This window comes from Oryzias melastigma, linkage group LG15, assembly GCF_002922805.2.
Source record: "Oryzias melastigma strain HK-1 linkage group LG15, ASM292280v2, whole genome shotgun sequence".
Classification (NCBI taxonomy): Eukaryota; Metazoa; Chordata; class Actinopteri; order Beloniformes; family Adrianichthyidae; genus Oryzias; species Oryzias melastigma.
The window spans coordinates 30,145,371-30,158,835 of record NC_050526.1 but is presented as its reverse complement, the minus strand read 5'-3'; the positions used below and the strand labels follow the sequence as shown (position 1 = coordinate 30,158,835).

Genomic DNA, 13,465 nt, shown 5'->3' with positions numbered 1-13,465 from the left:
CCTGCTGCATGCCGGACCCCAGCAGTGTGCCACTTCGGCCCTCAAGAGCGTTTTAAAGTCTGGGCCGGCCCATGGGCCTGCTCCATTCACAGCCAGACCATCTGACCCAGCCGTCCAACCGTGGTGTCAGCCACTGTCTCCAGCCCGCTGCAGGAAGTCTGGTTTGCAGTTTTTGGTCTGGTCGGGTCAGAACAGACCACAGACCAGGGGAATATGCTGCGTGCGGTTTGTCGCCGCTGGACTGCCCAGCGGACCTGTCGGCCTTTAGAAAGTCTGACTCCGGCGCCATAGCTCCTGGGGATTCCTGGCTGATGCTGCCTAGCATTTGCTGTTTCAAAGATGAAGAAAGAATAAATAAATAACGTCAGCAGGACTGAGAGCAGAAGAGGACTCACCTGCAGAGACCACACCAGAATGTTGTCGGACTTCAGGTCACAGAAGATGACTCTTTTCCTATGCAGGTAAGACAGTCCAGCTGCCACTTGATAGGCCATCTTAAAGGTCAGCATGTGACCGAGAGGCATGAATCCACAACCTGCAGACCAGACGGGGTTAGTAGATGAGGAGCTACAGGATTGATGAGGAGGTACTTGCTGTTATTGAAATATTTTTAATTAACGTTTGATTCAATTTTACCTTCATATGTAACCTTTGAATGAAACCTTTGTGCTCATTAAAACATGCCATTGAATGTTTACCCAGAAACAACTGCTTGTGCTCGTTAAAACACCAAGGGATGACTTTAGGCAGTATAAGACGTAAAATATAGCCTTGGGTTATCCTCCTCACTCAAGAAAGGCAAGACACAAATCCCACGTAGACCTCTATGCTAATGGCTGACCTTGCTAATTTGGACATGATGTGGAATGTGCAACAGTGTCTTTGAAGTTGTCTGTGTAGCCCTATAAAAATCCATGCATCTCTTCTATTTGTTGGAATCCTCTTTGCAGTGTGAAACTTCCCTGCACCTCTGTACCACGTGCATTATTTTGAGTTGTTATTAAATACTTGCATTAATCTAAAGTGTGTCTGTTCTTTCCTTCTGATTCAAACAATTTTCCATCACACTTGCCCAGGTGGTTCTCCTCCAGGACGGTGTTCAGGCTGCCCAAAGGAGCCAGCTGCAGGGCGAAGCATAGCGGGTGGATGCTGATGCCCAGCATGGACACGATGCAGGGGTGCTGCAGGGAGTGCAGCATGCTGGCCTCCTGCCGAAACTCCGAGAAGCTACGACAGGCGTTTGCAGACTGCAGGTGCCTCAGCATGGTGTCTACAGCCCGAAAGCAAAGAGGAACATGCGAGTAACACAGATTTGTGGAATCGTCATGATGACGCTCGAACAGGACAGACAGCAGGCTGTTTCCTTTGTATCAGTAAAACAGTTCAAAACTGTTCAAAAGAACAGAGTTAATTTCTGCATGAATCAGAGAGAACATGTTGATCCAGATGAAGATGATAAAACCTGTTCTGTTAAAGCTAATCAATAAACATAAAAAATGTATCTGTTCACTGAAAATCTAAACATTCAGACTGCAGGTAGAAAGTAAGTGAACTTTTAGACTAACTCTCTTTTTGTCTTTTCTTTTAACTAGTAAATTCCTACAGTTCTTGGATCCACACATCAATCCAAACTTTGGTCTCATTTCGTTCTAAGCTCTACTTTCCCGTATCACCTACTGTAAACATGGAGGAGGAGACCTCCGCTCTATACCAGAGAAGGTCAAAGGCATACCTGTGGCACTGACAGTTTGCCGCTGATCCTTCTTGAAGTGAAAGCGCTTCACAGCAACCGGCTGGCCCTGGTACTTGGCTCTATAGATGGTGGTTCCGCTGCCGCCCTGGCCAAGGATGTGGGCATCGTCCTCACAGAAGTCCAGCTTTGCCTTGTCCAGAAAGAGCCTAACACCCCCAAGAATTCATGCACAAACACCAGAAACATAGAGGATGTCCGTCAGAAGACAGATTTAAGATAACATCTGTGGTTACCCCGAATACGGTAAGGCTCATTCAACTTCTATAACAATGACTCCCAGCAATATTTTTTAAAACAAACAAATTAAACAAATGGGAGTAATGGAAAAAAGGGTCCTGAGAATGACACGACATGTCCCGAGAATAATACAACATGTCCAAAGAATGACACGACATGTCCTGAGAATAATACGCTAGTCCCGAGAATGACATGACATGTCCCGATAATGACACGACATGTCCCGAGAATGACATGACATGCCCTGAGAATAATACGACGTGTCCCGAGAATGATACATATCCTGAGAATAATACGACATGTCCCGAGAATGAAACATGTCCCGAGAATGAAACATGTCCCGAGAATGACATGACATGTCCCGAGAATGACACGACATGTCCCGAGAATGACACGACATGTCCTGAGAATAATACGCTAGTCCCGAGAATGACATGACATGTCCCGAGAATGACACGACATGTCCCGAGAATGACACATGTCCTGACAATGATACGACATGTCCAGAAGATAACACGACAGTCCCTGCGAATGATACGACAGACGACATTCCCTAAGAATGATACGACATTCACTGAGAATGATACCACATGTTCCGAGATGGAAACGACCTGTCATCATAGTAAGACAACAGTCATTATCCTTTAATGTTTAATGCATCGACTGTTTTTAGTGGGAGAAGAGAACAAAGGGATCATCTGCACAGCTTCATCTTTACCGAGAAGGGAAGTCGGTCATGAAGAGTTCTGGGACCAGCTCCTGCAGAGGAACTGGCTTTTCCGGGTGCCGAGGACAGGTGATGTGGTCCCCTTCCACCGCAGCCAGAACACAATCCTCGATGTTAAAATAATGGACCGGTTCTTCCTGTCCCCCTAACTCTTCAACCTGTGAGGGCCTGACGGCTTGATGCTTTACCCCTTTCTCCTGGCAAGGGGAGACACAGAGCGAGCAGGGGACGTACTGCTCCACCAGGAGACTGCCGTCGCTCTCGGTGCCTGTCAGAGCTGGAAGAGAGGAAAGGTCTGTGACCGCTGGAAGCACTGGCCTGAAGGTCCACTAAGAACCACTAAAGAAATGGATCTCCCTCTTCAGCACCAGAACAACCTACAACAGAGGCTAAGCTGCATGCAGCTGATACTCCCTACCACAGTAATGGCAGCACTGACCAGGAAACCACTGCTCGATGAGGGCGGTCACATGGTCTGTGACGAAAGCCATGGCGGAAAAATCTCTGTTCTCCGACTGGCAGATAATCTTGATCCCTCCACTCTTCGTTTTCTTCCAGTTCACGTACGACGACTCCACACTGCGAAAGAGAAACCACCAGAAGGTCATGAAGCTGACAGTCCTGCTCAGACTGGAGACCGCACAGGCTTCACCTGAGGTAGCCACCGCTAAAGGTGACCAGAAGCCCCTCCTTCCAGTAGATGGTGTGGTTGCGCCGCACTCGAAAGGTGCTGCAGCGACTTCTCTGTCGTCCTGCCGCAAAGCTGTAGATGGTGGAGCTCCTGTGATACTTGTTTGAAGGATCCGCGGACTGAGGAGATCCAGAGGAGAGAGCATGAAGGGAAGCAGTCACCAACCAGCAAGAGCCGAGTCTTCATTTACCTGCACGTCCATGTCTGTCAGGCTGATGAGCATCCTGGCAATGAAGCGGTCCCAGAAGCCCGCAGGAATGAAGCTCATTTTGAAAAGCCGCTGCAGAGTGTTGTTGGTCTGCTGCTGGAAGCGCTGCAGGTCCATGGCTGGCTTTGGAGGGAGGAGATGAGGGAGCAGGTAGCTGCAGGAAACACGCCACGGTCAGAGAACACCACTGCATTCATGACACATCCCATAATGCACTGCGTTCTAGGATCGTGTTGATGTGTTTCTGACTGAATACTGGACTTCCTCACATACTGTCAATGTGGGTGGAGCCTGACATCCATGTGAGCCCAGTAGTGTTTATAATAATGTAATAAACTGATCCAGTTCGGTCTCTATTTTTATTTTATCTACATTCTTTCACTATTTAGCCAGAGCACTTGAGGGAGTAGCTTCAACAATCAAGTGAAAGTAGAAATGATTAACTAACTAGTTCAAACAGGTAATAACTAGTTGTATGAGAAAGTTTGTTGACTGAAGCTTCAGGATCATCTGTGATTCACATCTCCAGACTGAATAAAAATGGTCGCAGCATGGAAGTCATGATGACTTTCATGAGAACCATTTATGACTTTTGTTTTTGAGAGATTAAGGATTTTTTCATGCTGTTTCCCGGAGCTGCATTCTGCAGCTGCCTCCCTGCCGCCTGTCTGTCTGCCGCCTCTCTGTCTGCTGTCTGTCTGCCATCTCCCTGCCGCACATCTGCCACTTCTCTGCTGTCTGTCTGCCATCTCCCAGCCGCCTCTCTGCCGGCTGTCTGCTTCCTGTCTGCCGCCTCTCTGCTGTCTGTCTGCCATCTCCCTGCCATCTCCCTGCCGCCTGTCTGCCGCCTCTCCGCTGTCTGTCTGCCATCTCCCTGCCATCTCCCTGCCGCCTGTCTGCCGCCTCTCTGCCGGCTGTCTGCCTTCTCCTTGCCGTCTGTCTTCCGCCTCTCTGCTGCCTCTCTGCCACCTGTCTGCTTCCTGTCTGCCGCCTCTCTGCTGTCTGTCTGCCATCTCCCTGCCATCTCCCTGCCGCCTGTCTGCCGCCTCTCTGCCGCCTGTCTGCCATCTCCCTGCCGCCTGTCTGCCGCCTGTCTGCTCTCCGTCTGCCATCTCCCTGCCGCCTGTCTGCCGCCTCTCCGCTGTCTGTCTGCCATCTCCCTGCCATCTCTCTGCCATCTCCCTGCCGCCTGTCTGCCGCCTCTCTGCCACCTGTCTGCCATCTCCCTGCCGCCTCTCTGCTGTCTGTCTGCCATCTTCCTGCCGGCAGCAGGAGAGCGCAGTGAGGAAGAAACCAAACTGAATCTTTTTCTGCTGTAATGCCTTTGCATGTCATTGCTTAAAAAAGACAAATCCATAGAGACACAAGCTGTCAGTCTAATACTTTATTAAATTTTCGGAATCTTTTCTCCCCAAACTCAGTTTTCCACGGCGTTTTACAGCAGTAGAATGTGGTGATCCGTCAGCGGCTCAGAAGATTCGGCTCAGAAAGCCGAGTGAGCCGTCAGGAGGAAGACGCGTCTTACCAGCTGTTGGCGACCGGAAGAGCGATCTCAAACTTTGCCAGAAACTGGATGAACTGCTCCTCGGTGTGGGGGGTGAAGCCCATCTCCTCCAGCAGCTTCTGCACACAATGAGGTTCTGGTCAGAGTCCCATCAGAACCAGAACCGAGAGACAAATGCACAGCTTCGTCACCCTCAGGTCTTCTGCTCCAATCATGCCGTTCTTGGTGACCGAGTGAAACAGCTTGAACAGGCAGTCGGACAGCCACACGGGACACAGGAAGTAGAGCGTGCACAGACCGCGGCTGGTGTCAGGGAAGTGCAGCACAGTTCCGGTCTCGATCAGGAAACTGATGGCTGCATGGAAAGCAAAGCACAGAAGACCACCGTGATGCTGGAGCATTAAAGCAGCTCTGGGCCGGAACGAGTCGGAACACGGGCACCAGGTTGGTGACCCCAAGGACCACACAAGGTACCTGCAGGTCAGTTCTATAAACACCACAAGTCACTTGTGAGCTGCATCTAAAATTCAATTTTATTCTGTGGCTATTTTTTTTATTACACTTACATACATTTCAAAAATAAAGCTATTTAAAAATATGTTGATGATTCATGAACTTTAGATAAATTTAGGTGACCTCTGATCTACTTCCAGTTCAAAGATCATTAATTTAGTTAAAAATGCTGCAGATTTGGTCATTAGTTGAAAATGTGTCAAGATTTGTTTAAAAATGTGTAAGTTGATTTTTCTTTAACATAACACAGCACAGTGAAAATGGGACATTTCTCCATGAAATGTAAGAGATCATCTGAAAATGTAACAATTACTGAGATTAATAAAGTGCTGAATATTTATATTAGTTTCCTAGCTTGTTGTCATTGTTGATAATTAAGGTGAGAATCTTTACACGGAGGAGGATCATCATTCATTATTAGTAATGTATAACTAAAGGTAAACTGAACATATTTGTTATTTCAAACTGGTAGTCCTCCGTATGACTCAGGACCATGAAGCAGCTCTCAGTTTCAAAAAGGTTGGTGACCCCTGGTTTAAAATATCAATAAAAAGGATATACAATAAAAAAAATATTACAAGACAATCACTTAAATACATTTTGACAAAAACACTAAAATATGCATGGTTGCAGGTCCTGCAGACTGAGACTTTCACCGACCGGACGGTTTCTGGAGCAGCTCATTCATCTTAATAACAGCGTTTCAAAAGTTCAGCCATGGAAATGATGAAGTACCGGTTTGGCGGTCTTCATAGTCTGTGATGTCACTGTCCGAGTTCTGTTTCATAATAGCATCCAGCTGAGCCTCGCTCAGGTACTGGACCTGCCCGTCAGCTTCTCGCCGCTGCTTCTCCTCCCTCACCGCCTTCTGAAGAACCAGGTAGCTCTTTGGGATCTGGAAGCACAAAGTCTCACAACCTTTCTGGTTCTGATGGAGGCCCAGGACGACCCGAAACGGAGCTGCCGCTGCAGCACGGACTCACCAGACGGTCCACCAACTTCCTCCCCCAGAGCAAGCTGCTGTCCTTCATGAGGAGCGCCACCTGCTGGATGAGCGTCTTCAGACCGCTGACACCTTCAGATGTCTTACAGGACACCTCACTGGGAACACACACGCACGTGCACACGCACACACACATGTACATGCACATGCACATGCATACATGCACACGCACGTACACGTGCGCGCACACACACGTGTACATGCACATTTACACACGCACATGCATACAGGCACATGCACGTACACATGCACACACACACAAAATGCACACACACGTACACACACACACATGCACGTACACACACACACACACAGAGCTGAGTTCAGTATAGTGTAACCCCGCCCCCTCTTCATGCTCTCGTTGGGCTACATGAAGGTTCTGCTGCTTGTTCCTGATTGCCCCCCCCCGTTCCAAACAGGAAGTGGTTCCAATAGTCCAGAATCCCATAGACTTCTACAGAGGTGGGACCAAGTCATCATTTTGCAAGTCCGAGTCAAGTCCCAAGTCTTTGTCCTCAAGTCCGAGTCAAGTCCCAAGTCAAAAGCACTCAAGTCCCAAGTCGAGTCACAAGTCATGACCAACAAGTCTCAAGTCGAGTCACAAGTCCTACTATTAATGTTTCAAGTCATTTCAAGTCATTTAAAAAACAATGTAATATTAATTACACAGATCATGTGTGCTTTTATGAACTGTATTTTGCAAGCATTTTAGCTAAATTCCCACTGAGTTGATGCATCTCCACTTCAAAAATCCAAAATAATTTCTCTATAACAAAAACGCAGTTAACCACATTTGAAATGTGGTAAGATGGAGACAGCAGGGAACCAGGGTAGTCTGGATATTTAAGGGGTCATACCATGATTTTCTTAAGCCTTTCAGAGTGAACTATATCCATATATATGATCATATATTACCTTTGGAACAATGAAAAACACATTTATGAAATACTACCAGTTATTTTCTTTAGTTTTTGTCCTATCCGGAAGTAAAACAACTAAATTCCTGAGGCTCCGCCTGCTGCTGCGTGTGGCTGCCGCCCATTTGATTTCATTCTAGAGCCAGCAGTGTGTATTCGTTTTTTCCTTCAAAAATAAATATCAATTTTTTTTCAAAGATGGATGCACATACCATATATCTGCCCTTAGTAGGCCCGGCCATCGCTACACTGCTTCACAACAAAAATACACTCAAGACTGTGCCCAATGGGGGGTCTTAAAGGAGCCCCGCATCTAAAGTAACAAACTGTTTGAGCTGGAATTTATTCAAGACACAACAGGAAGATATACGATATTCTGCATCTAAAATGAAAGTGTTTTTTGCCGATCATCATTAGCTCTGTGGAGAAATTCGGCGTTGGTGTTAGACTGGGGGCGGAGCTATCAGAGCATACGCTTCCTAAAAGGGGCGGTCTCACTCTGTGACATCAGATCATGAGGACCCGCTCGTTTTCGTGGGTATGGGAGGGGCTGCTGCTAACAGCGCAGTTTGTAGAGGATTTATGGTAATCAGAAATGCATGAGTGAATCAAAATACCACTTTGGAGTTCTTTATGTGAGGAATGAACATTAAAATACACATAAAAGCTCAAAAAGTTGTTTTTTCATGGTATGGTCCCTTTAAATCCCCTCACTACAGACCAGTGATGTTCACTTAAGCTTGTGGGTGATGAGGTACTGACTCTTTCAGTCTAAATTAATAAACCACTATATTTATCAACTTATGATTCTGTTTCATATCAGCATTTTTTTTATAAACAGAGCGGATAAAAGAAGAAGAACTGAGGAAGAACATAAAATGCAGAGTGGTTTAGTTTGACTCCAAAAAACAAAACAAAATATATGAATAGTATATCTAGGTTTATGTTTAACATTTCTGTTGTGAAATTATTTTTTGTTGTTTGGAAAATTTTTTTTTTTTATTCAGTACAAAATTTCTGTCAACTTACTGTCAAAATATCTCACATTAAGTTAACAGGAGTTAAGTTAAATTCTGTATTCAAGACAGAAAAGTAGGATTCAAAACAAAAATGCTAAATGTAAAACTAAATGTGGTGTATGCATGTATATATATATGTATATATATTTATAAAGTGACTTTAAACTAAATTTTATGTATAAATATATATTGCAAAGTTATGCACAAAATACTACTTTGTTCATGCTGTACTTGAACAGGAAATACGGAGATTATGAGTATATTCATGATTAAATTCATTAGAATTAAATAACTTGTATTTATGGTGGACAAATCTCTTTTTTATATAGCAGGTGAAACACTAAAATAAAGACATGCAAACTCAAAACTCTTTAAGCAGTAAATGTAAATATTTTGTCAATGAAAAAAGGAAGGAACAGCAAATATTCAAGAGGGAATGTGACCCCCAGAGAAAGAGGATGCTTTTTTCTCTGAAACACACCACAAAGCATTAAGGCAGCAACAGTGGTAAACCGAAAAATAGGGAAAGAAAGAACCCTCATGCAGCATCTCTGTGAATTCTATAATACGTTTGCTGGATTTCTATCAGAAAACAACCGAGCCCGCTCCCCAGCAGCCCTGCTGTCCCGCTATGATCACTCGCGTCCCGCCCAGATCCCAGGTAAAGATCTGAGTGGTGGAAATGTCCAAATCACCTGTTGTCACTCTGTGATTTTACCGAGCTGCACGGTGTCCCAGTGATAACAGAGTTCACCTCTCATTCATTTAACTGCAGCTAGCGGTTAGCCGCTAAGCTAGCGCCAGCTTTCACTCAGAACTTACTTGATTTTGCTGCTCCTACAGTCAGATGAAGTTGGTTGATGTTGAATCTCTGTGAGTAATCCTTATATCCACATGCTCTGCGAACTGCAAACTGTTTCTTGTTGACGATCTCAAAACTCTTATGCCAGAACTTAAAAACACCGGCAAACAGGAACTCGCGCTTTTAAAGGGGAGGCGGGGCTTTGTTTTTCTGCAATTTGATTGGTTGGGCTGTCACATCAATCAAACGTGGCTCTAATTTGATTGGATGTTGGGCCGACACACACAAATGTACACATACACAGACAGAGGACCGTGGTGCGCGGCTTTTTGTCGATATATTTTATAATATACTTTATAATCCGTGGATTTAGGGGAAAAATAGCAAGTCTTTCCGAGTCAGAGGGCTAAAGTCCGAGTCAAGTCACAAGTTATGTACATCAAAGTCCGAGTCAAGTCACGAGTCAGAGGTAGGAAAGTCCAAGTCGAGTCTAAAGTCGTCAAATTCATGACTCGAGTCTGACTCGAGTCCAAGTCATGTGACTCGAGTCCCCACCTCTGGACTTCTATAGAGAAATAACCAGCAGTCATCAGTCATTCTATTCTTAGAATCAATATTCTGGATCTGAAATTATTTAACATCTTATTGGTAATCCTCTTTTTTTAATGTATGTTTTTCTTCATCAAGTTCTTCAAGTTAAAAAGTGATCAATCAGAGTCCTCAGTGAAAGCATGTGGAGCTCGCTGGCCGCACCTCTAACATTTGATTGACAGATGCTCCTGAGCCACTTTTAGAAAAAGGGGTGTGGCCTTCCAACAATCTCACTCGTAATTGGTGATAGCAGTTTCCATAGAAACGACTTTGACCAATCACCATCATCTAGTTTCAAAGGGCGCCATCCGTAATGCAGAAAATTAGTGTCTGAATTGAAAAGCGTTTCCTATGGATGATGTCACACTCACTCTGTCTAGTTCTCTGATACAGTCAATGTGCTCAGCCAAAGTACAGGAGGTAAAGTTTCTAGTCACTCTTCACCTGAGCAGGAAAGGACCAGGAGATGAAGAGGACAACTCACGCGGATCCTTCCAGCCCTCAGCAGTCAGAGACACTTTTTTGTTCTGTCACCAAATAAAGACTGGAACTTGCCCCCTCTGAGGCTCTGGACATGGAAAATGACTCACAAAAAAAGGAAAGTCTGGAGGGTTGCTCACTCCTGACATTATGGGTCTGGAAGCTCCAGCGGATGGAAGATCCTGCAGATATTATTCAAATTTTTTATTTGGATTGATTTTCTGTTTGATAAAAAAAGAGGAATTTTATCAGTTTTATTTATTTTTAGTTTTATATTTTTATTAATACTTGATATTTTTGGTTTTTGAATAATGAAACTAGAGCTCAGATCGGGGCTTGATTATGTATTGTCAGGTGGAACCAGAATAGCGTAAACTGTTCAGATAGATCTATGATTGGCTGTAAACTGGCAGAGGTTAGCGTCAATCCTCTGGTCTAAATGTGTGCTTCTGAAACTGTCCTGAGGGTGCAGGACTGATTCATGGATGCTTGAGGTCACAGGAGGTCACCGGGGGTCACAAGAGGTCACTGTTGCTAGTGACAGTCAACCCCTCAGTCTTGATGGAGAAGTCAGTGGACTAAAAGCTGCCATTCTTCGGTCAAACACGCTACAGAGATCTGTTCCTCCGTGTGAAGAACAGACAAATGACTGAACGTTACCACGGCTCCAGACTTACTGTAGATTCTTCAAGGAGACGTCTGGATAACCTGCAGCTCGAGCCCCTGACGGGGAGCGGCACAACGCCAGGACGTGAGCTCTGAGCGTGGCCAGTCTCTCCATGCGGAACTTGGTATCCACGAGATCCAGATGAGTTCCTACAACCAACACGGTGGAGTTGGGGGCTCTCGCCTACAGACACATGAAGCCAGAGTGTTACACACCATGACGTGGCGGGAAACGCCTCCAGCTCCTTCTTGTTCATCTTTCACATTCTGACTCCCAGCAAGAGACAATGGACCTCACCTCAATGTTTAAGAGCCAGGTCTGCAGGTGGGCCACAGCTTCCTCTCCCAACGCCAGGTTCCAGACCACCACATACAGAGACTTGTCCGTGAAGAAACACTGGTTGACTGTGCTGGTACTGGCAGCACCACCTAGGTCCCACACACTGAACTCCAACAGGTCCTTCTGGACTCATCAGGATGGAACAAGTAAGAGCCAGCGTGAGCTCTGATGTAAAGACAACTACACTCTCATACTTTTTCTAAACATCTCCCTGATCGTCTGAAGACTCAAACATCTGCCTGATCTTCTCGCTGAGCTGTTTGAGGGCTGTCATTAGAGAGCAGCCATTAGAGAGCAGCCATCTACACCAAACCTTCCTTTGACATCATTACAGGCTTTGACACAGAGCTAGGTTCACAAGTAACTCTGCATAGAGTACATTTGATGTCGACTGTAGAAAGGTCTTAACTTTTACAGGTTAGCTTCATGTTTACACATCAGGGTCTGCATGCATTTCACTTACATTGTTTTTTCCAGGACCGTCTCTTTCAGTCTCCCAGGTAAAGGTCGTCACGCTGTGTTCTGCATGGCTAAAGGGGGAAACCTTTCCTCCGAGCAGAGCCTGAATCAGAGCCGTTTTGCCCTGCCTGGCTGGTCCAACCACAAGCATCTTGAGCTGTCTGCAAGGTTCAGCCTTCCGGTTCTGGGCTCGCAGGAAAGCCAGCACTGACGCGGGACCTGTCCAACCCAAAGAACTTTATGATTCCCAAAGAAACTTGAGCCACAAGCTACGGTTGTTGCAACGTGAAAAAAAAAATCCTAGAGTGTAAGAATCCACCGACAGCTTTCTGCTACCATCAAACACATACGACTGCCAACATGTGAGGGGAGGAATTGGCAGAATCTTATAGGATAGCTGCTGAGACATATTGTTAGGAAAATTGTTGACAAGGTCATGAATTGCTGGTGTGGTCATGAATCGTTGATCTGGTCATGAAGCGTTGACATGGTCATGAATCGTTGACAAGGTCATGAATTGCTGGTGTGGTCATGAATCGTTGATTTGGTCATGAATCGTTGACATGGTAATGAATCATTGTTGTGGTCATAAATTGCTGACGTGGTCATGAATCGTTGACGTGGTCATGAATTGTTGACGTGGTCATGAATCGTTGATTTGGTCATGAATTGTTTGTGTGGTCATGAATTGTTTGTTGTGGTCATGAATTGTTTGTTGTGGTCATGAATCGTTGACGTGGTCATGAATCGTTGACGTGGTCATGAATTGTTGACGTGGTCATGAATTGTTTGTGTGGTCATGAATTGTTTGTTGTGGTCATGAATTGTTTGTTGTGGTCATGAATTGTTGGTGTGGTCATGAATCGCTGACGAGGTCATGAATTGTTACATGGTCATGAATCGTTGACGTGGTCATAAATTGTTGACGTGGTCATGAATCGTTGACGAGGTCATGAATCGTTGATTTGGTCATGAATCGTTGACATGGTAATGAATCATTGTTGTGGTCATAAATTGCTGACGTGGTCATGAATCGTTGACGTGATCATGAATTGTTGACGTGGTCATGAATCGTTGACGTGGTCATGAATCGTTGACGTGGTCATGAATCGTTGATTTGGTCATGAATTGTTTGTGTGGTCATGAATCGTTGATTTGGTCATGAATTGTTTGTGTGGTCATGAATTGTTTGTTGTGGTCATGAATTGTTGGTGTGGTCATGAAATGTTGGTGTGGTCATGAATCGCTGACGAGGTCATGAATCGTTGATTTGGTCATGAATTGTTGGTGTGGTCATGAATTGTTTGTGTGGTCATGAAGGACTGAGGAGAGTAGACAGGAGCACAGGGAGATGCAGCGTAAGGTGAAAGTAGAGGTGTCAAAGGCCAAACAAAGGGCTTATGATGACTTGTATGCTAGGTTGGGTAGTAAGGAGGGAGAGACTGACTTGTACAGACTAGCAAGGCAAAGAGATCGAGACGGGAAGGACATGCAGCAGGTTAGGGTGATCAAGGATAGGAATGGTAATGTGGTGACAGGTGTCAGTGGTGTAATG

The 13,465-nt window shown here is 45.4% G+C and overlaps 1 protein-coding gene across 4 annotated transcripts in view; it reads right to left on the bottom strand.

Annotated features, from left to right (window-relative positions):
• The window catches only part of lrrk1 (leucine-rich repeat kinase 1), a 56,811-nt gene that overhangs the window by 18,513 nt on the left and 24,833 nt on the right, over window positions 1–13,465 (bottom strand). For all 4 annotated transcript variants that reach the window (XM_036215379.1, XM_024261779.2, XM_024261780.2 and 1 more), the window contains 14 exons: window positions 11,915–12,129; window positions 11,410–11,574; window positions 11,123–11,295; window positions 6,617–6,734; window positions 6,369–6,528; window positions 5,312–5,475; window positions 5,142–5,239; window positions 3,599–3,770; window positions 3,370–3,527; window positions 3,157–3,296; window positions 2,709–2,994; window positions 1,733–1,899; window positions 1,073–1,270; window positions 396–535 (listed from right to left, as the gene is read on the bottom strand). In XM_036215379.1, the coding sequence (XP_036071272.1) occupies window positions 396–535; window positions 1,073–1,270; window positions 1,733–1,899; window positions 2,709–2,994; window positions 3,157–3,296; window positions 3,370–3,527; window positions 3,599–3,770; window positions 5,142–5,239; window positions 5,312–5,475; window positions 6,369–6,528; window positions 6,617–6,734; window positions 11,123–11,295; window positions 11,410–11,574; window positions 11,915–12,129 (2,354 nt within the window). The remainder of the gene's footprint in view (window positions 1–395; window positions 536–1,072; window positions 1,271–1,732; window positions 1,900–2,708; window positions 2,995–3,156; window positions 3,297–3,369; window positions 3,528–3,598; window positions 3,771–5,141; window positions 5,240–5,311; window positions 5,476–6,368; window positions 6,529–6,616; window positions 6,735–11,122; window positions 11,296–11,409; window positions 11,575–11,914; window positions 12,130–13,465) is intronic.